At 39.3% G+C, this 26,206-nt stretch overlaps 3 protein-coding genes and 1 long non-coding RNA gene across 16 annotated transcripts in view; 3 read left to right on the forward strand and 1 right to left on the reverse strand.

Moving 5' to 3' along the window:
* LOC111673759 (interferon-induced very large GTPase 1-like) overlaps window positions 1-14,095 on the forward strand; it is a 36,074-nt gene extending 21,979 nt beyond the window's left edge. For 6 of the 8 annotated variants that reach the window (XM_087170019.1, XM_087170023.1, XM_087170022.1 and 3 more), the window contains 2 exons: window positions 8,176-8,213; window positions 8,323-14,095. In XM_087170019.1, coding sequence (XP_087026145.1) covers window positions 8,176-8,213; window positions 8,323-13,155 — 4,871 coding nt within the window. In that variant the 3' untranslated portion in view covers window positions 13,156-14,095. Of the gene's footprint in view, window positions 1-7,924; window positions 8,040-8,175; window positions 8,214-8,322 lie in introns of those variants that run through there. The other 2 variants (XM_023431619.2, XM_087170021.1) reach the window with 2 other exon arrangements.
* Window positions 14,096-15,737: 1,642 nt separating this feature from the next.
* LOC111673815 (galectin-2-like) lies at window positions 15,738-20,784 on the reverse strand. Of its 6 annotated transcripts, none has more exons than XM_023431689.2 (6): window positions 20,695-20,730; window positions 19,888-19,966; window positions 16,946-17,027; window positions 16,676-16,755; window positions 16,266-16,437; window positions 15,738-16,070 (listed from the first exon to the last, which is right to left on the reverse strand). In XM_023431689.2, exons 3-6 carry the CDS (start codon window positions 16,952-16,954, stop codon window positions 15,924-15,926), a joined length of 408 nt encoding a protein of 135 aa, XP_023287457.1. In that variant the 5' UTR covers window positions 16,955-17,027; window positions 19,888-19,966; window positions 20,695-20,730; the 3' UTR covers window positions 15,738-15,923. The 6 variants fall into 6 exon arrangements, with proteins under 6 accessions (XP_023287457.1, XP_087026165.1, XP_023287456.1 ...); XM_087170039.1 differs by having other exon boundaries at window positions 16,676-16,767; XM_023431688.2 differs by lacking the exon at window positions 19,888-19,966 and having other exon boundaries at window positions 20,695-20,784.
* LOC147817643 (uncharacterized) lies at window positions 16,033-17,601 on the forward strand. Its single transcript, XR_015436188.1, has 2 exons — window positions 16,033-16,141; window positions 16,252-17,601. It is a non-coding gene; the product is annotated as an uncharacterized LOC147817643 (long non-coding RNA).
* Window positions 19,450-25,892, forward strand: pick1 (protein interacting with prkca 1). Its single transcript, XM_023431686.2, has 13 exons — window positions 19,450-19,606; window positions 20,191-20,264; window positions 20,498-20,609; window positions 20,726-20,854; window positions 21,590-21,656; window positions 21,776-21,865; window positions 21,962-22,015; window positions 22,430-22,492; window positions 22,612-22,745; window positions 23,053-23,145; window positions 23,275-23,325; window positions 23,436-23,580; window positions 24,512-25,892. The coding sequence occupies exons 2-13, from the start codon at window positions 20,224-20,226 to the stop codon at window positions 24,781-24,783; spliced, it is 1,251 nt and encodes a 416-aa protein (XP_023287454.1). The 5' UTR covers window positions 19,450-19,606; window positions 20,191-20,223; the 3' UTR covers window positions 24,784-25,892.
* The last annotated feature ends 314 nt before the right edge of the window (window positions 25,893-26,206 follow it).

The following is a 26,206-nucleotide window of genomic DNA, read 5'->3' on the forward strand; positions in this document are numbered from 1 at the left end:
TGTATCTGATCCATGGTTCATAGTAAAGTCTTCTTCCTAACTGTTTCTATTTGATAGCACTTGAAAATCACCTTATGTCTATTTGACTTTGTCTCAACCTGATAAGAAAATCCCACATGGCTCTTAAGCTTTCTGCTTCGTTGTCTGCACATAGGTGTCACGCTTCTGTTCTCTGACTGATCATTTTTCTATCCCAGTTTCCCAGCATGTATGTTTTCAGTCACAGATGACATCAAATGCAGGCAGCAGTAAAATCCAGTTACAGATTGTGACTTCTGATGTATCTGAGATGATTTCTAAAACCAGGTTTCACAGGGACTCTCAGTCGACTGTTCCTCTGTTTGTATGTGATCTGGTGCCTTGAAGGAGAACTGCCAGGTCACATTTTTCATAGAGGGCTTCAATAGTACTGTAGAGGCTCATTGGCTGACTTCAGCATTTTAACTTGTCACAGCATCAACTATATAATGTATATCCTTTATAAAACACTGTCACATTTTAACCACATCTGATCTATTTAACCTGAATATCTTTTCATCTTCAACACAGTGCAACAACAGCTGTTCTCCACAGACAGCTGGATCAGAACATCTAATGTGGCATCCACATTTAAACAGGATCCAGTTTAAGGAGTTTATTTCCACAGTTCAGGAAGTTCACTGGTTCTTGGTTGTGTTTGTTCTCCTGGTTTGGAGGAAAGGGCTTGCATACAGATGGGTGGGGTTAAATAACCTCTGGGTGTGGTTAATGGGGTGATGGGTGATTTGCAGGCAGGTATTTTCAGGTATTAGACTTGTGATTTAACACGAGAGTTAGAATGAAGGCAAGTACATTACTGTCCAAGTGAACGTCATTCCTAAGTGTTTTAAACTGTCTGTGAAGAACAACTGTTGCATTACTTGCAAGAACAAAAAGAAGACTTACCAAAATAAAATACAAACGAATTGTGCCTTTATTGCTGTCACTTTTATTTGAAGACAATATCAAAAACCTAAAATACTTCAAATCAAATTAACATCAATGTATAATTGCTTCAAGATGGATGAAGCTGTATTTGTGACTCGCCTCTCATTGTAATCATCACAGAATGAGCAACTAGTCTTAGTTTCACTTTCTCAGATCGTCACGCCTCTCACATCACATCTGATTTGTTCAGAGCAGGTGGGGGGAGGGGTTTGTGAGGGGATGACCAATAATCAAATCTTCTGATCAGTATATAAAGCCTAGTAACAACAGTTAGGTTTCATAATAAAACAGGTTCATCTACACAGATCAGACTGAGCTGAGAAAACACGAAACAAAGGTGAGTTTGAACATTTCTATAATGTGTTTGTGTAAATATGTAAAAATCAGTGTCTGTACAGTTTTTATAACAGACATTGACTGTTTAAACTCAAACCTCAGGTTCTTACTGTGATATTTGTTCTTTAAATCTTGACTGCTCTGTGTGGAAGAGGTTTTGTGAACGCTTGCTGTGCAGAGACACGTTTATTTTATCTTGACTTCAGATTTGATCTTTTTTCATGAGTTGAACTCACAGCTGAAATCTGGCATGCTCACATTTTGTACACTATTCATCTCTATTTCTTTAAATCACAGATACTGTACACGTGATTCATAAACATGCTAATTACAGTATAAGACAAAACACAGATGAAAGTTATACTTCTTGAAGTATGATCGTGTGAACTACGGTCAAACCAGCATCATTCACGTTCCCGTGGTCAAACCAGTTGTTCCTGGATTTCGAGTGTGTGATTTATTGAACATTTACAGTAGTCGCACTGACATAGTTCTAGGAAGCTGCTGGAAATGACTTTTAAATACAATCTCATATGTAAAAATAAGACTTTCACATGAATTACTCCCGGAAATGACTTGTAGGAACATCAAATCAAAATCGGCCACTTGAAATACTGGTTTGACCACGGAAACACACATGACGGTTTGACCGCAGGTATGAAGTGGGAGTGTCACATATTTTCTACTTTCTGCTCTCTTTTTTTTCTACTTTCACTTTTGATGTTGAACAGTTTGTCTGTGTGATATTTAGTTTTCACAAGGAGGAGTTCTTCAAGGTGTTCACCAAAATATTTTATATTAGATGTTGTACTTTATATTCTGATCAAATCATTTTCTGAATTGGTTTAAATATAACATGCATTTTCCAGTAATGGTTAAACATTCATAAATTAAGAATTGTTTACAAACCACATATTGTTTTTATGCTAATCCTGTTCAATCTGTTTTTTCTCACATGACCTGTCAGTAGATGAGCTGGAGGAAAGTTCAACTCAAACCAAGGTAAAGATCAGTCACCATCATACAGCTGTATTTATTCTCACAGTATCCCTTTTTTCCTAAATCACATCAGCATTTACCACAAGAGAATCCTTCCCTAAATCTGAAATTATAAAACTTTTCAGATCACACACAGTGTCCACACTGTCCAAACATCAGACCTTTAAAATGATTTTTCATCTAGAACTGAGCAAGTTTTCATTTCATGAGCTGCTTCATGTTTGGCAGTGGATGAGTTAATTTGACAAATATATAACAAAATAAAGTTCATTATATTGATATCCTTGCTGCAGACATGCACCTTTATATTTATCTGATGACAGACCTGGTAACATTTCCCAGCACAAGTCTGCAGTGAATACAGTCAGATTAACAATAAAGGCCGAAACAGTATGTTTCAACTTGAACAGAGAGGGATCAAATGTGTGTTTCACCTTGTAAGATCAATATAAAGAAAATAAAATCTGTTTAACATACTCACTGAAAGAGCCAGTTTTAAGTTAAGAGGTTAAGAGGTAAAAGAAAAAGCACAGTAATAATTTGACCAACAGTCTATTAATATTTTTATGTTATTCATACAAATTAAGGTATGAATAAATGAGTATCATGCAACAATTGAGTCCAACAAAGTCCCAATAATGTCCTCAGTGCTTGGTCACCTGTAGGATATAAAACAAGCAGCACATCAGCTCTCAGAAGAGGTTTAAATGATGTAATTCATGTGGAAATGTATAAGTGGGTTCAGACCTGGTGCTAGCAGAGAATGAATGAGGGGGCAGTTGAAATGCAGAGAGGGGGTGGTGACTTAACCCCAAAAAATATGCATGCTAGTTAATATGCTTATATACAAGCTAACTTCACACATACCTTTATTTAGTACAATTGAAATCTTCCATTTGCTGATGAGTCCAATCTTCTCAGGAAAAGATGCTTCCACTTTAAATGTTCTGCTCAGGCGACTCTCGAAGGCCAGCTTGATCAGATCAGTTCTTCGGCTGTGAAAAATGTTGCGTCTGTTATCAGTAAATACATTCTTCAATGTGGAGAAAGAATTCTCACACATAGCAGTTGAGGCTCCAAATTTCAGAGCATGTTTGAATGCAGTAAGAACCACATGGCATCGAGTAATTAAAGACAAGTTGACCCATCTTGTTTGGTGGGTCCATCAGCCCCAAAACTTTGAGAGTCGGTTCTGTTGTGGTCTTGTGAAGTCCAACATCCTCAATTTCCCATCAGCCCTTGTATGATGTTATTTTTGTGGCTTATTCCTGAGCACGCAGTGGGACTTTCTGATCACAGACAAATAATTTTTGAAAACACACAAATTATATTTTGAAGAGAAAATATTTTGAGCAAAGAATAACTTAACCTGAGCAAACAAAAGTCTTTCCTTGTTTGCTTTCATACACATAGTCGCACAATAAAAATGTCTCTCGCTCAGTTTTAGTTTAGGTGTTCTCACAGATTTCACAAACTTGATCACAGTGTCCGACTTACACACATGTGATTGGTCAACACAGCGCCTTGCAGGATCAAATTGTGTTGCAGAAGAAGTTGAACCAGATTCAGCTTGCTGCACGATGCTGTGTTGTTCTGGATGACCCCTGATACCTTTGCCACCAACAAGATCAGAACCTGAACTCCAGTGGGCTCATGTCACTGGAGCTCTGCAACAAGTTATAGTATCTACAAATGAATTTTGTCTAATAATTAGTAATATCTTAATATCTCACAACAAGTTGCAATTTTTGCCAGACAAAATGTATTGCAGATATATTCTATCTATATAATATTTATGCAATCTGTCAATATGAAATCTGTGTTCTATGCACCAGGACGTGTTTCTTGAATGCAGTCATAGACGCAGGAACAATGGTATGTGGTTCACTAACTGCCTGCCATGCTTCCAAGGAACTGTAAGTACTGACTTAACACTATTCACATGAATCTATATTGCATCAGTCCATATCCTCTAACAATTGTACCAACAGAATGGTAAAAAATAGCAACAAACCTCCCAGGTGTTTTATTTACATTTATTTCATTCTTATAGGGGGATTTTGAGACTGTTGAAGAAATTCTTCTTGTATGTTTGAGAGCTGAGTGTGTTAGGCCTTCCTCTGAACAATGACATAGTATAGTATAGTATAGTATAGTATAGTATAGTATAGTATAGCTGTCTGTGCAGTCTACAAATTTCCTCCATACTCCAGATGTCTGCTGGTGCCTGAATGTGTTACTAAGTATATAATCTGACTGACATTAGCATTTATTGATTGTTCTTAGCATGTATGTTCATCTATCTGCTGCTTAGTTGGTGACCTCTCACTTTGGAAAAAATGTTATTTCAATGGTCTAATCTGATTAAAGTAAAAAACATTACATTGAAACAAATGTTTTTTTAGTCTTGTTCAGTGGATGAACCTGATGGGGACTACATCAGAGCAGCAACAAGTGAACCTGGGGTCAATGCCGTAAACACATCTACAGTAAACGGTAAGAGAAAAAGATGAGCAATACCATTACATCCATCTATAATAAGGTTTTACGTGCATAGAATAGAGTGGGGACTAAATATTAGAAACATAATGGAGAGCAACATTACAAAACACAGCCTCTAAGAATACCATACTGTACTGTGTAAATCAGTTTGAGGAGTAGTTGTTTTGACATATACAATTCCCAATTGCTCGGAGGACCACCACCAAAACTGTCCATTTACTCTCCAACTTTCACATGCTTACACACCATTTTCTACTGTTGTGGTGACTTAAGACATTCTGCAACATCTACATCTAAAAGGAAATTAACAATTAATGAAAGCCTCTATGAAAGACCTGTGAGAGGTAAGGGGGCGACAAGAACGTGCAATGATAGCAATATTAACAATAGTGATAGTAGCAGCAGTAACAGCAATAGTAATGTAATGGGAACTGTAGTGCTACTACTAATAAAAAATAGTAATGATAGCTAATAACATTACTAATTATCATTATTAATTATAGTAAAGTTTAGCAGCAGGTGTTAAACAGGATCATGGGGCAGTTGTTGGTTTGCAGTTGCAGATCCAGATTCTCCAGCTGCAGCTCTGGAGGCGAGAGGATCTGTGGAGAGTAGCAGGAAGGAGATAGAGAAGGAGAAGAGAGAGAGAGGCACACAGCCTGGACGCTCTGTGGTTGAGGGAAAAAACAAACAGTCCGAATGATGCAGTGATATTCAGAAAGTTTACAGTGATCTCATCAGCAGGACAGCCTGGACAATACTGTACTGAGTTTAGTGGTTTAGTGAGACTGAGGCCCACCCACCAGTGGTAGGATGGCAACAGGTACAGAGCCTGAGTTTGTAAAAGAATAAGAAGCTATCGGAAAGTTAAGGCATAAAAATACGTTTTAAGTTTAGATGTGAAAGTCTGAATGGAGTCAGTCTGATATCAGCAGGGAGGTTGTTCCAGAGCAGAGGGGCCCGAGAGGAAAAGGCTCTGCAGCCAGCAGACGTCTTTTTAACTCTGGGAAGACATTAATTAGTCCCATTATGAACACAGTTAATGAACTGAAAATAATTTACTATTTAAAATGGCTAAAACCTTTTGTCATTTTAGAGCTGCTGCTTAGCTAAACTCTCTCTCTCTCTCTTGCATTCTTCTGAGAGATATCCCACAATTCACAGTGTTATAAAATAGATTAACCAACTAATTAGTAAAAGTTCAACAGTTACCAAAGAATGTTTCCTTGATTTTTGTATTGCATATCTGCAAAATTCAAATTCTAACCATATTGTCTCCATTTGATGTAGAGTACATATGTCTTTAACATTGTAAATATACTGTGCATATTTTTTGACATTAACATAATTTTGCAAATACATCTTATTTAACCTGGAACTATTAACTGACCAGAAACAATTTCTCATATAATTGATCCTGCAATCTGCTTGTTGTTACATTACCTTGCAGTAAATCAGTTGGAGGAGAGAACAACTACAGTAGATCACCTGGAGGAGAGAGCAGCTAAAGTAGATCATCTGGAGGAGAGAGCAGCTACAGTAGATCATCTGGAGGAGAGAGCAGCTGCAGTAGATCAGATGGAGGAGAGAGCAGCTACAGTAGATCATCTGGAGGAGAGAGCAGCTGCAGTAGATCAATTGGAGGAGAGAGCAGCTACAGTAGATCATCTGGAGGAGAGAGCAGCTACAGTAGATCATCTGGAGGAGAGAACAACTACAGTAGATCATCTGGAGGAGAGAACAGCTACAGTAGATCATCTGGAGGAGAGAACAACTACAGTAGATCATCTGGAGGAGAGAGCAGCTACAGTAGATCATTTGGAGGAGAGAGAAGCTACAGTAGATCATCTGGAGGAGAGAGCAGCTGCAGTAGATCATCTGGAGGGGAGAGCAGCTGCAGTAGATCATCTGGAGGAGAGAGAAGCTACAGTAGATCATCTGGAGGAGAGAGCAGCTACAGTAGATCATCTGGAGGAGAGAGCAGCTACAGTAGATCATCTGGAGGAGAGAGCAGCTACAGTATATCAGCTGGAGGAGAGAGCAGCTACAGTAGATCATCTGGAGGAGAGAGCAGCTACAGTAGATCATCTGGAGGAGAGAGAAGCTACAGTAGATCATCTGGAGGAGAGAGCAGCTACAGTAGATCAATTGGAGGAGAGAGCAGCTACAGTAGATCATCTGGAGGAGAGAGCAGCTACAGTAGATCATCTGGAGGAGAGAGCAGCTACAGTAGATCACCTGGAGGAGAGAGCAGCTACAGTAGATCATCTGGAGGAGAGAGCAGCTACAGTAGATCATCTGGAGGAGAGAGCAGCTACAGAAGATCATCTGGAGGAGAGAGCAGCTACAGTAGATCAATTGGAGGAGAGAGAAGCTACAGTAGATCATCTGGAGGAGAGAACAGCTACAGTAGATCATCTGGAGGAGAGAACAACTACAGTAGATCATCTGGAGGAGAGAGCAGCTACAGTAGATCATTTGGAGGAGAGAACAACTACAGTAGATCATCTGGAGGAGAGAGCAGTTACAGTAGATCATCTGGAGGAGAGAGCAGCTGCAGTAGATCACCTGGAGGAGAGATCAGCTACAGTAGATCACCTAGAGGAGAGAGCAGCTACAGTAGATCACCTGGAGGAGAGAGCAGCTACAGTAGATCACCTGGAGGAGAGAGCAGCTACAGTAGATCATCTGGAGGAGAGAGCAGCTACAGTAGATCATCTGGAGGAGAGAGAAGCTACAACACAGGTAAAGGTGAGATCTTTTGATCCTCTGTAGTCACTGTCATACAGCAACATTTCTTTTTCAATGCTTCCTGTTTTTTATGAGGTCAGGTTAAAATCTAGCACAAACACCTGTGACCTCAACTAAAGATTGGAGCTTTTGCCTTTTTACTTTAGACTTGGAAAGTGTTTGACTCCGCAAAGCTCCTGGTTTGACACTGGAAGAGTGAAGCTGAAGATACTTTTAGTGAACAGTTTACTTTCTTCTCCCTAAACTACAAACCTATTTTACAGAATTTAGTTTCCCTTACTGTTATTTTTGGTTTTCCTGTACTCTAAATAGTGTACCACTGTGTTCTTAATTTCAATGGTTGTAACCTATTTATTTTAAGATTGAATTAAATCACCTGTTTTCTCAGTGTGACTCAGTTAATGATGGAAAAAAATCAGAGAAGAAGAATGACAACACAGCGAGAGGAGGAGAGTCTAAAATCAAGTCTGTTCCATCTGCAACATGTGAGAAAATTATTTTATTTTGCAATAACAAAAAAAAGTCAAAATTCAAACTAATTACTAACTAACAAACAAAATCATTTACAGTGAACAAGAGAAGAATGTATTGATTCAACTCTGGCTCATTGTTTTCTTGCAGGCACCTCAGATGTGGATATGAGTGGAAACAAGGATAAGGTCAGAAAATACAAATTTATTTCAATAGAATTTGAGGACGTTTTACTTTATAACCATGTGATCTTACCATTTAATTTACATACTGTAAATGGTTATTTATTATTTCCAGCAGTCAGTGAAGATTTCTGGAGAGAAGAATAGAAACATGGAGTATCAAAGAGAACTTGAAACGTTGCTTCACAGACTTCACCTTCAAGACAAACAGAAGTTGTCTCCAGCAGATTTTCTTAAAATAGTTCCACCAGTGAAACAGGACCATGAAACATCTGAGGAAGATCTAGCTCATACTTTTCTTCAGAGGTTGATGATGTTAGACTACAGAGCCAGATATATTCCTGTAAGACAAGACAGTGCTGAGGTCAGCCACTCAAATCCTGTTGCAGAACTTGATTCTTCAAACACAAAAGAAAATGTTTTAGATGCTCTTTTTAGCACCAATGTTAACTCTGATCAATCAAAACAGACTCATGTTCATCCGATGGACGTTCAAATGGCAGTATTTCACTGCTCAGACAGCTTCCTTAAGCAGAACATGATGACAAAGCTGTCACAGTGTCAGTACGCCTTACCTTTGCTTGTTCCTGACCCAGTCACACTGGATGTTGAGTGTCCTCTGTGGACATTCAGACAAATAAGAAAAACCTGGAAGACGACTCAACTCAAGGGTCATTCAAACATTGTCACCATGAAGAGTTTACCCATCTGCAAAGCTGAGACACCCATGGTGTCATTTTTCCGCCTGGGTTCACTGTCAGTGTCTAAATCTCAGCTGATGAACACTTTGATCAACGAGCGTCACAACACCTTCTTCCACAGAAACTGCCCAGGTAGCACCAGATCTCGCCTTTTGATGGATGGTGTGGCAGAGATTGCCTGGTACTGTCCTGCTGGAAAACCCAACGATGCCTTCACTGACTGCACTGCCTTCTGTAATCTTCATGGTGATGCACTGTCCATTGAAAAACAGCGTAAGATACTGACTGAAAAATCTTCAGTCAATGTTGTTCTGTTACCAACTCTGAAAAAAGGTGACAAAAGTGCTGAAGTTATCTCAGATCTTCTGAAGTCTCCAAAGCCTCTGATTTGTCTCTTTACTGATAATGATTGTGGTGCAGTTCAGATGAAAAAGGGAAAATATAAAATGGGTGTAAAAGACAGAAGCCAGTCAGATGTTTCTGAAGAACTGAAAAGGATCATTAGAGAGATCTTGTCTGGATCAGAAACGTCCTTCCAGCTTGAAACCATGGCCGAGGTCTCTGGGATCAGAGTGGATGAAGAAGGCACAGCCTGCCAAAAAGGAAAGTCTGCTGCTATGGAAACAGTGAATTTACTTCAGGGGATGGAAGTTTCAAAAATCAAAGATAAATTCCTCCCTTGTCATGGCCGACTGTGGCATGAATGGTGCAGAATAAAGAAAGAACTGTATCACCTCAAAGGAAACGTTGAGGAGGACAAAAGTGAAAAGCAACAGGAACTGAAGAAAATACGAGAAAAACAACGTGATGCTTCCTGTAGTGAACTGGTGAAGTTGTTCACTGAAAGTCTCTCATCTTTGCCATCAACAGACAAAGAGTATTTCCTGAAATGGACTCAGATGTTAATAGACGCCCTCTCCACAGACGATCTCATGTCAATTCTCCAAAGCTATGATAAGAAGTGGTCTGAGGTCTTGGCTCTGAAGAAGAAACATATCAAATCTAATCTGTTAAAAAGAAAACAGACTGAGCTTGAACAAATATCAACAAAACTACAATCGGCAACTTTTGGCTTGGAGCACATCTTTAGAGAAATGGGGCAGATCTATGAAGCCCATGAATCTCTGCAGAAACAAACAAAGAAGGATCAGACTGACTGGCCTAAATACCCTGAGCTGGCTGCAGAGCTGATGATATCAGGACACCCCATGGAGCTGATGGATGGTGATGCAGGTCATGTGCCTTTGACATGGATCTCTAGTCTTTTAGAGGAAGTCATCAAGAGACTGGGTGACCAGAGAGTGTTTGTGTTGTCAGTTTTGGGCATACAGAGCAGTGGAAAATCAACAATGCTGAATGCCATGTTTGGGTTACAGTTTGCAGTGAGTGCTGGCAGATGCACCAAGGGTGCCTTCATGCAGCTGATCAAAGTGTCAGAGGAGATGAAGAGAGACTTTAAGTTTGACTACGTGCTGGTGGTGGACACTGAAGGACTGCGTGCTCTTGAATTAGCAGGTAACGCCGCTCTTAACCACGACAATGAACTGGCAACTTTTGTTGTTGGTCTGGGAAACATGACATTGATCAACATCTTTGGAGAGAATCCAGCTGAGATGCAAGATGTTCTGCAGATTGTTGTTCAGGCTTTCATGAGGATGAAGAAAGTTAAACTTTCTCCAAGTTGTGTGTTTGTTCACCAGAATGTGACAGATATTTCAGCTGCAGAGAAAAACATGGAGGGAAAGAGACGCCTGCAAGAAAAACTGGACCAGATGACCCAACTAGCTGCCAAAGAGGAGGTTTGTGATGCAGAGTGTTTCAGTGACGTCATTGCATTTGATGTACAAAAAGATGTGAAATACTTTGCCCAGCTTTGGGAGGGAAGTCCACCTATGGCTCCTCCAAATCCAGGTTATAGTGAGAGCATCCAAGAGCTGAAGAACTTCATCCTCTCTAAAGCTTCACAGTCTGATGGGATTACTCTGTCACAGTTCAAAAGCAAGATTCACGACCTGTGGAATGCCCTGTTGAACGAAAACTTTGTTTTCAGTTTCAAAAACACACTTGAAATTAAAGTGTACAGAAACCTTGAGGTTCAGTACGGGAACTGGACCTGGGCCCTGAGGAGCAACATGTTGACCATTGAAAACCAGCTGTACAACAGAATTGAAAATGGAAAACTTGACAAGGTTGAGCTCAGTTATCTTTCTAAAGAAATGAGCCGAACATATGGAGAAATCAAAAAAGAAATGTCAAAGTACTTTGATGATGACAGAGACAAAGAAATGTTGGTTCAGTGGCGAGGCCGATTTGAAATCAAAATCAAGGAGTTTCATGATGAACAGGTGAGAGGAGTGAAAAGAAAACTGGATGAAGTTATCCAGCAGAAGAAGGCTTGTAAAAAGCTTGACGATCAAAAGACAGAGTTTGAGAACAAGCTGCTACAGAAGAGCAAAGAGCTCGCTCATCAGTTAAAACACAAGACACAAGATGAAAAGGAACTTAAACAGCAGTTTGACTCTGTTTGGAGAGACTGGGTGAGAGAACTAACTGCAGATACAAAACCTATTGAAGACATCAACTTGGAGGAAGATCAGTCAACTATCCTTCAAGAGCTCGGTTTTGAATGGGCTCTTATTGATGAATCCAAAAACAGTGGCAAATACAAAAACATATTAGAGGCTGGTGATTACTCTCATTATGTGACACTCGCCAAGTATCAGGAGCTTTGTGACGAAAGCCAAAAGCCTCAAGAGAGGAAAAAGTTCAGAAGAGAAAATGAGAAATTTAGACAATTTGGTGACTTTGTTTCAGAAACAACTATGAAAGTATTAAGTTACTTTAAGGGAACTCTTCAGCATGAAGATCAACAACTGATCAGATCCCTGATTGATGATGTTGAAAAACAGTCACTTGATACAATCAAGAACAAACCTGTAGCTACAACAGGCTACAGTCCAACTTATTTGCAAGAAGTTGCCAAAAATGTCAAAGAGAAAGTGACAGAATTTGAATCAGAGAGGAAATTTGCTCTGAAGAAGAAGTTTACAGTTGAACTCTTACTGTATGTGTTTGACAGAGCAGGGACTTGGCTTTCAGAGTCCCACGAGAAATTCAAGAAGAAGAATGATGCACTGGTTTATTTAGAAAGCAAAAAGGATCAATATTACAACATTTTCAGAAGCTTCTGTAAAGGAAACTCTTCTGCTGTTGTACTCGGGGAACTGATCTGTGGAAAACTGAAGGTTTCCACTGTTGAGGCTGTCTGTAACAAGACTGCCATTGATCTAGCTGGAGAGATGAAGTGCAGTTTCCCAGCATTCAATGGGAACAGACTGAACCTGGAGAAACATGTGTTGAAGTCACTGGCAGAGAAAGAGGACTTCAGTGGTTTCATCACCTACATCCGACACCCAAGGAAACATGTGGAGAGGTTTATAAAAGAGGAAGTAGAGAAATACATCTTCACATCACACAAAGATAAAGCTCGGGATCTACTCAAGAAAAATGTTGAAGACATGACTCAACATGTGAGTCGGGCTTTATTTACAGCAACAGAGAAAGTTAAAACCCAGAGAGGAAACACAGACATGTGGCTGGAGGAATTTACCAGTTCTCTAAAAGATCAGTTCACATTTGATGCCGTTTGTCCTGAAAACTTCAGAGACATAAACAGTTTTGAGTTTCTTAAAGAAGAGATAGAAAAAAGCTTTGAACCCATCATGGAGGAGATTAATAACCTCTCACTAAATAAGATAAATGAGTTCAGAATGAAACCTGATCAGATCCTCATCAATCAGCTGTGCAAGTGCTGCTGGGTAAAGTGTCCATTCTGTGCAGCTGTTTGCACCAACACCGTTGAAGATCACAGTCCTGAAAAGCACAGAGTCCCTTTTCATCGCCCCTCTGGGACTAAAGGATTTCACACTAGAAACACAGAGGATTTGGTTGTTGATTTCTGTACAACACTAGTTGCAAGTGATGAAGGTTTTTACCCCCATGGTGACACTGATGAAAGCATTCCTTTTAAACAGTACCCAGATGGTGGGGATAGGTTTGCTGCGTGGAAGATCACTCCTGATGAGTCCAAACTCACATACTGGAAATGGTTCGTGTGTCGATTTCAAAAACAACTGGAAGACCACTATGAATTAAAATTCCAGGGAAAAGGAAAAATTCCCAGCGAGTGGAGAAACTACAGAAAAGAAGAAGCGATTAAAAGTCTGGATGAAATGTACAATCTGTGAGTGAACAACACAACTACTCTGCTGAAAATGATGATACTTGTTTCCATGTGAATATTCATGAATCAAATTCCTATAAAACAATATTCACAGACTTTTACTGATTTTATTATTGGCAGGTTTTTCTGTCTCTGAATAATAAATGTGGACAGTAAATGAATCATTACAAATTACAGTAAACACAAGTCTGATTCAAATGAATACTTATAACAAAAGAGCACACAACAGCAATAGTAATCTGGAGGATGGAGTGAGTCAAAAATAGATATGTTAATATTAATATTAAATCAATATGTCATCTACAAAGTTGGTTAGTGTGAACTTCCTGAAGAGAAATGTTTCCATGAAGGTGAAACAGAAGACAATATATTATCTTTTCATTTAATTTGTTTGAAGAGACAAAGAGAAATTATGAATATGATGCATGTATTGATGAATATTTTGATTCATTTTATTAATGAAAATACATGAAATCTGAACTCCTGAAGTTCAGTGATCATGGAAAGATGAGTGAGAAGGTTGATGAGAGACACGTTGTCAGATGATCGACTTCTTACAACAAAGAATGGAGGGTATATTTCTTTAACCTGTGTAATTCATTTCTAAAACTTAAATCTGAAAATCCTGTTAAACAAGTTTTGCCTGTTTGTATTTTTGTAAGTCTTTACATTTTAAGTTGAATCATGTTAACTGATCCAGGATGCTTTATGTTGAAGACGTATTTGAAGTGTTCAGCTGTGTTATGTTAATCTCATTTTAAATAATCTGTCATTATATCTACAGCAGCATGAGTTTTGTTGTTTTGTTGTCAATGTGAGGAAAATATTTCTAAAGTTTTTTTTAAATCATTTATTAAACTGATCATTCAGTGACGACACAAAAACACCTGTTGACTTTAACCTTTCATGTTATTAATGAGCATAATAAAAATAAGTACATCATATCTATTGAAAGACCATGTTTTTTCTTTTGTTTCTTAAATGACAAAGTTTTAATTTCCACCTTTGAGATCTGACATCTGTTTGTAGAAGACCCAACCTTTTGTATCTGATCCATGGTTCATAGTAAAGTCTTCTTCCTAACTGTTTCTATTTGATAACACTTGAAAATCACCTAATGTGTATTTGACTTTGTCTCAACCTGATAAGAAAATCACACATGGCTCTTAAGCTTTCTGCTTCATTGTCTGCACATAGGCGTCACCCTTCTGTTGCTCTGATCGTGACTTTTCATGTATTTGAGATGATTTCTAAAACCAGGTTTCACAGGTAATCTAAGTCATCTGTTCCTCTGTTTATATGTGATCTGGTGCCTTGAAGGAGAACTGCCACAACTCAGTATTGCACCTCTGTTAAGTTTGGGGACTCATAAAAGAAGGACTTTTAAAAAGAGATGGTCAAAAGCAGCAGAGGCCAAGATGTCCTGAGTTTTTGTTTCTAGTTTACATCAAGCTCCAAAATCACTGTATCCTACATTTCCCATACTGCAACTCAAGTGTCTGCTATTAAACCCCCTCTTGCCTTGTAGATGCCCACTTCTTTCAAACCCCACACCTCAAGCTGGACAGGTTAAATTTAGAGTATTATAAGTATGGATGAATGGGGTTTAAATAACTTTAGCATAGTTAGAAAAGCTAAAAACTAGCATTGGTTGCCACTATCTGACATCATTAAATTCGTAAGACCAGACCTTGCCTGTGATAACGGTTCACCAAAGTGCATTTTACTTTACATATGATTATTTTATGACTGTTCTGTTACTTCACGTCTGATAACGTTAAGTTGGGTCTTTATTATCTAAAAGTACTCACCGAAAAGGGTTGTCTACATTTACAGTAGCTTGACAAATATAATATGTTGCAGTTTCTCGTTGTGACCACTGGATGGCGGTAAAATTCATGTACATATACGTCGAAAACATTACATGGGCTTTGTATTGGTTAAAATAAAACGATGCATCAGTTAAAAAAAAAATAGGTATGAATTCATACATTTTCTGCTTTGGATAAAACAAGGTTAATGTTTCTGACTGCTGACTGTGACCACTTGTAGAAAATAAAAATGACATTAGCCATCCTGAACAACAACTTCCGGTATGTTACCGGACGTGACCCAATAAAGTAAACAACGAGCTGCCGGTGGATACAAACATTCAGATAAAAACTGCGACTATGGTGAGTTTTTATTTTTGTTTTAAAAGGATATTTTCCTTTCATGCAGACGAAGGGGCATATGTATGAGAAACTGGTGCGACCTCTAATAAAGGTAAATCGGGGCTTTTACGTGTCTGAACCTGCCAGTAAAGTGGAACCTGCAGTAGCGAGCAGCTAAGTAGCAATAATCTGCAAGTAATGTTCTTGCTGTTAGCTTCTGTCAAGTTATTTTCTCAAACTTTAGATACATGTATCTCCCTGTAGATACATAATACAACTGTTTTTGCACAGGTAGAATATTCCTTGTGACAAATAAACTTAACCTCATGTGTAAAACTGGTGTAATGCCCCTTTTATTGGACTGTTGCTCTCTGTATGAAAACATCTGAAGTTTGTGTCACTATTTGTGAGAAAATATATTTCAAAGACAGGATCTGGTTACAGTTTATTACACTGACCCTCAGTGACAACAAAACAAGACCACATACTGAATATACCATATACTGAAGAGCTTCATCTCTTAATGATTAATATTTCTTACAGTAACTGACCAAGACTCGGTCTCGTCTTGATCCAAACTGATGACCACAGTCTGCTTGTGTTACAGCAGCTGTATCTTTTAGCAGATTTTGAAGGAAGTCAGTTTGAAGTCCCCTGTGACTCTGATGTAGCTGATGACGTCCATGCCAACACGGTTAGGAAACTGGACTTCCTGTCCATCAGGAAGCTCCACCTCAAACACGTCTCCCGCCAGCTTGAGTACAATCTAAAACAGAAATTAATTTTTTAATAGAAACACTCTGACACATATGAAACTAAAACTATCCACATGGCAGGGTAAGTGAACAAATATATTTTTTCTTCAAGCCATAAGCCTTTCAAAAATTTCCTCACCAAACTTTTTTACAGCACTTTTCATTAAGTAAATGCATCTTATCTTCCTTCAGTTCGACTCCCTCACCTTGACGTCTGCGCCTCTCTGTAAGGGGTTGTGTATTTCCCGTTTCTCATCACCCCAACAACCATCAGTCTTTGAGTTGCACACGAGCACAGCTCCATCTGTGTCATCATGGAAACGAGGGTTAAAGTGCAGCGCCAGGTCGTCTGCATCACAGCCGAGGTCGATCTGGAATCTGAGTTTATACAAGAAATGTAGTTTAAACACCCAGATGTTTGCAGAGCTCAGAACGCCACACAGGCATGTAACACTGGACATGTAATCTACACACTATTGATAGAAGTGCATGTTTACAGATTATTTATTTTTTACTACAGCGACAAACCCGAGTGTATCTGCATAGATATTATCGTATTATTTTATTCAGTGAAGAGGGTAATATTAAACAAGTATAATGTGTTTGGTGAGCTTACCTCTCAGCATCGTGCAGAATTACTCCCTTTAGTTTCAGCTGATCTCCAGCTCGCAGATCCACATTCTTCAGTTCAAGTTGCTGAGAAACACACTTGTGTAGTTCAGGGTTTCAAACAATTTCATGAGCAGATGAAAGATTATTGGTTGTCATTATGGTAGCAGACTTGGGAACAATCAAATATTGATATTTATCAGCTGTTTTATTCAGCAAATAATCAATTCCAGGGTGCAGAACAGTGAAATAAAAGCAGCAGCAGATTTAAACTTACCAGGCTCATTTTTGGTGAAGAGTCCTGGAGCTAATGGAAGGTGTAGGACGATGGTGTTGGTACAGAGACACCGTCTTCTGTCCTGGAAGACAAAATGTAAGTGGTGTGGTTGTAAAGTCTTTATTTATAATATAAAGTACAAAAGATACAGTGATCAGTCATCATCATCATCACAATGAAGTAGCCTATTCAATGTAGATGCCCTGCTCTGTTTAATCATTGCTGTTGAACTCATTTTGCAAATGAGATGAACTGTCTTCTTGATCATTGAACAAGAGAAACAGCTGCTGCAGAGCCAGTGTGAGGTGATGATCAAACCTGATTTAGATTGAGAGCCACTGCGTACATTGAGGAGTCTTAAATTTACACTGGAGAGAAACAACTACCAGAGTATACTGTGCCTGTGGTATTCAACCAGTCTGATATTTACAGGGTTGATTTGTGCACTTGAAAATAAAAAAAAATGAAAGATATACATGGTTATTATTTGTTTTTAGACTATTGGTCTTCATCACGATCATGCTAGATGTCTCTTGAATAATGATTTGTATTTATTCATTTATTTATTCATTTTATTAGAATATGACACTGTGTTCTTCTGTCTCTTCAATCTGACCTGAACTTGATTTTTATTTAATGAATTTGAAAGTAAATCCTTCATGTCTTCATCTGCCATCATTTACTAATTTATCCATTCACTTACAGTGTGTGTGCTCAATGTCATCACAGTAACTGCCTGATATAAAAGGAGAGACCTTGCAACAGCATTTTTAGAGGACCTACTTTATTCTTTGCTATTTATACAATAAAAAAATAAGGCTCTGTTCAGTTTACCTTTTCTGTTAATCAGGACATGATCAACTAAGAAGTGTGGAGACCGATGGACAATACTGAGATAGTTGGATGTTGTTATTTGTTAATAGTCACATTCAAGGACTACAACATCTATCAATCAAAACTTAAATTATTATAAAAAATATATTAAATTTTTAAAAAATTTAAACACCAGGTTTGTAAGTAAGAATGAAACGGATATTATTATTATTACTGAATATCTGCACTGATACTGCTGTCTTCAACGTTTTACTGCCCTCCGGTGGTAAGAGTGTGGAACTGCAATAAATAGAATTAGTCAATATCCGTCAGTGCAGGCACAAGAGCACACACTTCCGGTAAAGTAAAGTTACGGGAAAGAAACTGAAGCAAGTATGGAGAAAATAACATAAATGACCATGGAATAATGTCGTTAATTAAAAATTTAAACTTCCGTCAACCCCTACAGAACGAGGTGTCGAAGTGAGAGTTACGTGGCGCTGCTATAGTACTAGCAACTTTCTCTATTGTGGTGATGCCGATTAGCATGCTAAGTGGGCTAATGGGCATCTTTCATCAGTCTCGCAAGATTACCAAAAAGCTTTTGACTCCCTCCATCGTCACTTGAATCCCGCCTTGCCCGTCCTATATCCGTAATAGATTAAGGGAGATTCTGTTGGATTGTGGCTTTAGTTTGGTCACTCTATTTTGAGAGTAAGAACCGGAAGTATTAGTATGTGGTCATATCTACAATTACGGCAACTTTACTACCTGATTAAATATGTTGCAATTCTACCTTGTAACCACTGGCGGGCGGTAAACATTGATGATTCTAATGACTTCATGTCTTCATGCAAGGTGGATATGTCGGTTAAATGTAGTGTATCGTACGTTTGTGTCGATGTGAATGGGGTGTAAATAACTTTAGCATCATTAGAAGAGGCTACCGAAAACTAGCATTGGTTGCCACTATCTGACACGACTGTCGTCAAGCATGTAAATAATTTTATCTTTTAAGAACTAAAACGAACCTGCAGTTGTCGATAAATTCCCAGTCCCGTGAGGGTCTCCCGCATGTACTGACAATAGGTAGATGGAGACGATGGACCACTTGAGAATAGCTTCGGTTTAGTAACTTTATTGTGAAAGGATCTACCGGATGTAGGAGTGTGCTGTCATCACTGCATGGACTATCTACCGCTCTCCAGTGGCGTAAGTGTGAAATTGCGACACATTAAACTCATAAAACCAGACCGTCGTTACGGTTCACCAAAGTACATTTTACTATATATATATATATATATATTACTTTTTTATTATTATTACTATATATTTGTTCTGTTACTTCACTTCTGATAACGTTAGGTTGGGCCTTTATTATTTAAAAGTACTTACCGGAAAGGGCTGTACGGTCTACATTTACAGTAGCTTGACGAATTTAATCCGTTGCAGTTCCTCACTGTGACCACCAGAGGGCGGTAAAACCCCATATTTAAATACGTTGAAGACCGTTTTTGGATTACATTACATGGGCTTTGTGTTGGTTAAAAACTATGTTTCACTACAGACAGTCAGTTTGAATTTATTCATTATCTCCATTTGATAAAGCAAGGTTAGTGTTTCTGACTCTGACCACTCGTAGACATTAAAAATGACACTAGCCGTCCTCAACAACAACTTCCGCTATGTAGCCGGAAGTGACTGAATAAAGTAAACAGAGGAGCTGTCAGTGGATGCAGACATCCAGATAGCTACAACTAAAGCGAGCAAATTTTTAAAAAGATATTTCTGCTTTTTATGCACACGAAGGGGCATTTGTATGAGGAACTGGTGCGACTTCTAATAAAGGTAAATCGTTAACGTTTCTGAACCTCCCGGTAAAATTGAACCCTGCAGTAGCCTACAATAGCTAACAGCTAGCTAATTAGCAAGTGTTAGCGAGCAATTTTCATGCCATTAGCTTCCGTCGCTTAAATGAAATATCACCGTAGTTTTTTTGTTTTTGCTTTCTTTTTTTTTTACCGCAGAGGTCGATGAGTTTAGTTTAAGTGCTACTCTTATTTAGACTCATTTCACTGGCTATCCCCAGGTAGTTAGCATGCGCTGATCGCTGCCAGCTGTTTGTTCACCTGCTGCAGCAGCTGGCGTCTCCTCCTCAGTCTGTGGGATCCGGCTGCGAGTCAGTGTCGCTGTCCTGAGGAGGCTCTCCTGCCAGAATGACCAGCTTTATTTTCATCACTTTTCCATTTGATAAATAGGACATTTCTCACCAGACTGTTTTTTACTTTAAGTTTCTGTTTATATCAGTGGTAGCTCGTGCTCAGATTGTCTCAGCACTACCTGAATATTTGTGTCTTCATCATATCGATCCTCAGGTGCAGTCACAAAAAGATTAGTGTTATTATATTCTATATTATTATATTCACTCACAGGTTTTCCTGGGACAGGAGTGACACTGTCCTGAGATGTTCACAGACATGGACTATGAACTGGAGGAGGACAAGCTGTGAGTCACAATTATGTTTTCCATTTTTTATGATCTGGGTCAGTCATTTAAGTAATTCAGCGGGTTTAACTGTGGGAACTTTTAAATCTTCCATTCATACATGGGTCCACATCACTATCATTACAGAGCTAACTGTATATTGAGCATCTAAGAGTTTTATACAGTAAAGCTGTCCGAACACACAGTCAGTTAAATGCTGCAGATCTCAGAGTATCATCTTCCCTCCTCCACAGGGGGATACCAACGGTACCTGGAACCGTGTGTCTGAAGAAAGATGCTAATAACCTTATTGGCATCAGCATTGGTGGTGGGGCACAGTACTGCCCTTGTCTCTACATTGTCCAGGTATGTACAGTAGGTTATAACCATGTTGTGAAATCTGTGACAGAACAGTTCTATCATGTTTCACTCTACAAAAAGTCATTGGTACCTTTTGAAAAGTGGTCTCTGTTGTCCCACAGGTCTTTGATAACACCCCAGCAGCTCTGGAGGGAACTCTGGCAGCAGGCGATGAAATCACAGGCGTGAACGGGAAACCGGTGAAGGGAAAGACTAAAGTAGAGGTGGCCAAGATGATTCAAGCTGTCCAGGTACACAAGCTCTGAGGATGGAATCACAGTCCATAGTTACTGACAGTCCTGAACAACACCAGGATATGATCAGATGGATTATTATTTACTTCATCCACCATTCTGTGGATGGAGACACAGTCCAGACTCAGATTAAACCAATTAAAAAAACAATTAAACTACATAACAAGCACCTTTTAATGAATAAGAAAAATGAAATTACTACATGTGAACATGAATAGAAACATGTCCACTTATTAAAACATTACTCACATTTTTGTGTCCCGCTGTGGATTAATCAGTGAATAGTCCCAACACTTTACTAGTTTCAGGTGCAAACCTTCCACTGGACTGCGGAGAAGAGGGACTTCACTGTCCTGACGAGCTGAGCTAAAGCGCTCAGGACAATAGCCCGTAGCGTTCGGCGTAACGTCACCGATGTAGAGTGGCTGTGTTGATTTTGGCATCTATTGTTCACACCCTGAAAAATTCCATGACTTCCTGCATGGTGGATTAAAGAGAGGGTCCAGTGTGGGAATTAAAGGATTAGATTGTGTTGCTGTGAATTTCACCCCTGGCCCCATGAAGCAGGAAAAGTTTGCACATTAACAAATTTACCACTTGTGTCAGGATAACACATTGTATTTTAATTGTTTTTATAAGAGTAAATGAATGGATGATATGTTGTTGTTTTTTCTAGTGATGATCTTTTAAATATATCCTGTTTATTTGTTGTTGTTGTTGTTGTGACTTCAGGGAGAAGCAACGATCCACTACAACAAACTGCAGGCAGACCCAAAACAGGGGAAGTCTCTGGATATAGGTATCTCCTGCATCAGACTCGAACACACACTCACGTTTTGATCCGATATTTGTCCATATTACTTTCTGTGGATCATGTGTTGCTTCTTCTGCGTTAAACACACATTTTGTTTGTGTTAGTGCTGAAAAAGGTCAAACATCGGCTGGTAGAGAACATGAGCTCAGGCACAGCAGACGCTCTGGGACTCAGCAGAGCTATTCTCTGCAACGGTGAGATTATTATCGCCATCATCATTAGGAGTTTATTAGTTTATTGTTGAAGATGGAAATGAAGCTCTTCTCATGTAAATTCATGTTGCTTTCCAGATGGACTCGTTAAAAGACTGGAAGAGCTGGAGAAAACAGCAGAGCTCTACAAAGGTGAAGAACAATCGAATCACAAAACTGCCATTCAGTAACAATTGTAGTTTTTATTTCTAATTGAACAAAAGCAAAAATAACCAGAGGACAAAACAATAAATAAAAGAAGAATAAGAAAAATCAATACAGTTCCTCCATATATTCTCAATATTTGCTGCTTAGCCTTTAATACGTAGGAAAATCCTTTCTAATGGAAGGTTTGATCACGTCTGTCTTATCCACTGAGTTGTTCTCAGTCTGTGAATGTTTTATCAGTGAAATGGATTTTTTGGGCATAAAGCAAACTGAGATCTATAAATGCTCCTTCACTTTTACTATGGTTGTGTTTCTCTGGATTTAACCCCAGCAGAAAGAGTTTAGTGATGTTTAAATGTGACAGCGTGGAGGATCACCTGTGGTCGTCTGTGTCTGCAGGGCTGATGGAACACACCAAGCGGCTGCTCAGAGCGTTCTTCGAGCTTTCTCAGACTCACAGAGGTGAGTTCTGCTGATGTGATGAAACAAAGTGTCGCTGAATTGTTTGCACCTTTTTTCGTTGGAGAAAGAGAAGAAGACAGTAAAGATGATCTGGTGTTTGGTAACGTGCTCCTTTTCAGCGTTCGGGGATGTTTTCTCCGTCATCGGGGTTCGGGAGCCTCAGGCTGCAGCCAGCGAGGCGTTTGTGAAGTTTGCCGACGCTCACCGCAACATCGAGAAATATGGTATTCAGCTACTAAAGACCATCAAACCCGTGAGTACAGTTTAAAACGTTTTTATATTGTAAACGACTAGAAAAAGCTTTTTCACCTTTTACTCTTAATGTGCTTCCATCCTCTTCTCTGCTTTGGCTTCGTGTTCAGTTGTATTTCATTTAACAGAAAAGTTTTTAATGTTACTCTCTTTGTTTACGTCACATGAATATTGTGTCCTGTGCGAAACGAGTCTGTTGTTGTTTTTAAATGTGACCCTGATCTGTGCGGTGCAGTATTTCGCTTCCATGTAAGATCAAATGCAAATTATGGTGGTGACAAATAAATGACCGACCTCATATCGTGCAGATGCTCCATGACCTGAACACGTATCTTCACAAAGCCATACCAGACACAAAGCTCACCATCCGCAAGTACCTGGATGTGAAGTTCGAGTATCTGGTAAATCCACAGCTCTTCTTCTTCTGCTTCAGTATCCGACTCAGTATGATGCTGTAACGCCTGTCAGTCTGTTGCACGTCTGTCAGGCAGCACAATGATGGAATGAATGACCTCCTTTGTGTCTTTCAGTCATACTGCCTGAAGGTGAAGGAAATGGACGATGAAGAATACAGCAGTATTGTGAGTTGCCATTTCAACTCTCGTCTGAGGAATTAAATCATTTGACATAAAGAAAAACAAACGTTTTATGTACTTTTACGAAGCAGTGAATGATGTGCGTCTTCCTTCAGGCCATGGGAGAGCCGCTGTATCGCGTCAGCACCGGTAACTATGAATACCGCCTGGTGCTGCGCTGTCGGCAGGAGGCTCGGGCTCGCTTCGCCAAGATGAGGAAGGACGTTCTGGAGAAGATCGAGCTGCTGGATCAGAAACATGGTCAGACACTCCACCGTGCATCATCACATTCAGATTCACACTTTATTTGTCAATACAAGGAACATCAAGCAGCGGTAATTAAAATAAATAAGAATAAAACAAATAAAATAGATTAAAAAGTTTCTATAGTAAATAAATAATATGAATAGATAATGGGACAGTTTATACTGTTTATACACATGAGACACAAAAGAGAAAGAGGCCAATGAGATAAGACATGTTTTGAGTTGTAAAGTATATTTCATTAGTTTTAGATTTTATCTTAATAACATCATATTTTAGCCTCATTAATCCTCCACACCGGCGACAGTCGTATTGTTTTCCGGTTGTCTGTCCGTCTGTCTCGTTCTCATGGACATGATATCGCAGTAACACCTTGACAGGACTCAAGGATGAACTGATTCGACTTTTGGTGCTCAAAGGTCAAAGGTCGAGTTCACAGTGACCTCAGAAAACACTTTTTAGTCATAACAAAAATTAGGACAAAATCTCACACACGTGGTTCATATTTTCTACGACTCTGGATAAACAGGGATGTGTGGCGGAGGGATACAACCGCGAGGAGGTGATTCTAGTTCTTGCCAACATATCACAGTATGACGCCGGTACATCGTCACACACCGTTATCAGTCATGATGCTTTCATTGTGATTGAAATGATGTGGTAGATTATCAGAGACAGAAACAGAGAAATGTAAAAATATGCAGCAGAAACACTGAGGAAAATAATTCAAACAGCCAGTTTAAGGTTTTACATGAGATCTAATCTCATAATTTGTCTTCATTGCCAAACAGTAACAAGTGCAACCGCGACCCTCATCTTTTTCCCCCTTTTATTATCTTTCTCTTCAACAAAATGACGTTTTTAAAAATGTTCTTCAGTGTCTTCACTTCATTTATTCACCCGACTCTTTCACGTTCTTCATCTACAGTCCAGGACATCGTGTTCCAGCTGCAGCGCTTCGTCTCGGGCATGTCGCACTACTACGACGAGTGCTACGCCGTCCTGAAGGAGGCGGATGTCTTTCCCATCGAGGTGGACCTCTCCCGCACCATGATCAACTACAGCAGCCAGTCGCTCACCTACACCGAGGACGAGGAGGAAGAGGAGGAGGAGCGCGGAAGAGGCGGAGAGGAAGGAGGAAGCGGCAGCGCAGGCAGACAAGCGGAGAACGGCGCTGAGAAACTAATCGATGACCAATGAGTGTGTGTGTGCGTGTGTGTGCGTGCATGTGTGTGTGTGTGTTTGTGGCCTTCTTGTGGAGATGAAGTCCACCCCTCCAACATAACTGTACACTTGCATTTAATGTCAACACACTCACCAAGCCGTGATCTTTGGAGTGCAATATAGCAGTTAGAAAGGTTAACACTGTCTTAGCAAACGTGATTACTACTGAAAACTGCTGCTGTAAATCTGTGTGCCGGTCTGTTGGTGTTTCCTTCCTGTGAAATCAACGGCCTTCTTATTTTAGTTTGTGCTTTTTAACATGTCTGTCCTCCACACAGGAAGTCAAAACCGAATGAGACACGACTTTATTTTAATGTGAGTGCTGCGGACGGGTTTTCATGCTGCAGAGTTGGAACTAGATACATACGAGTTGTGCCTTCGTGAAGTCTGATGGGTCTGGACTGTGTTTTCACGGGTGCATATTGTGGATTGTAACAGTTATACCTTGACATGTGCGGATTTATTTTACTTTCTTTGCTGCAAACTTGTCGCATTTTGAACAGGGATTTAAATGTTAAGTGTCTCTGGCAACAACTGGCAAATGAAACTGGTGGATAAATGTACAAAATGTGAAGGTGTTGTTGCAGATAGACGTGATTCTTTTCCTGCATGAATGTTTGTTACATGCAGCTGTTGCACCCTTTTGTTTATTCTTCTTCTTTGCACATTTTAATTGTTTAGAAAAAAAACAGCTGTGAAAAGTGTCATCACCCAAGGCTTATTCATTCAGTCTGTTTTATCTCCTCATGCTTCAAGCTAACGTGTTATTTACTCTCCTACATTCCCCTCAACAGCATGTTTTTTTTTGTTTGTTTTTATTCCAGCTGTTCCTTATCTCTGACTGTGTTTCTGTTCAGGAGGAGAAACACACACACGGCCTCACAGAGCTTCACCATGCTGCAGTAACGGATAGCAAAATGCAAACACTACGTGTAAATAAGTATGAAGTGGAAAGGATGTTTAAAGTCAGGTGTCGTGATTTTTCTTGTCATTCCAACTTTATTTATTCTTTTTGTCAAAATATATTTAAAAGTTTTAATTAGCTAAATTGATTCTATATTATAGTGAATATAATTATTCAATTATATGAGTCTGTTTTCATTTTTGTCTTCTGAGAATTAAGATGATCTTGTGCATTTTCATGATTTAGGGGTGGGGGGGTATTTGTTTGAGGTTGTCACTTGGGGGCAGTGTCACATCAGATCACACTGTCTGCACACAGCAATGACAGGAGTGCACTGAAGTCCCTGTGTAGGACTGAAAAAAGACATTTTGTTTGTGTATTTTTGTTTTTCTGGGTAACTGGAATATAATGCATCAATGGGACCTACTACTTATTTCTTTTGCACAGGTTGACTCATAAACAACTACAGCATTTTGGCTGAAATGAGTAGACTTA

The sequence above is a fragment of the Seriola lalandi genome, unplaced genomic scaffold, assembly GCF_002814215.2.
Source record: "Seriola lalandi dorsalis isolate HSWRI2012SDOR001 ecotype SW California unplaced genomic scaffold, Sedor1 jcf7180002054926, whole genome shotgun sequence".
Taxonomy (NCBI): Eukaryota; Metazoa; Chordata; class Actinopteri; order Carangiformes; family Carangidae; genus Seriola; species Seriola lalandi.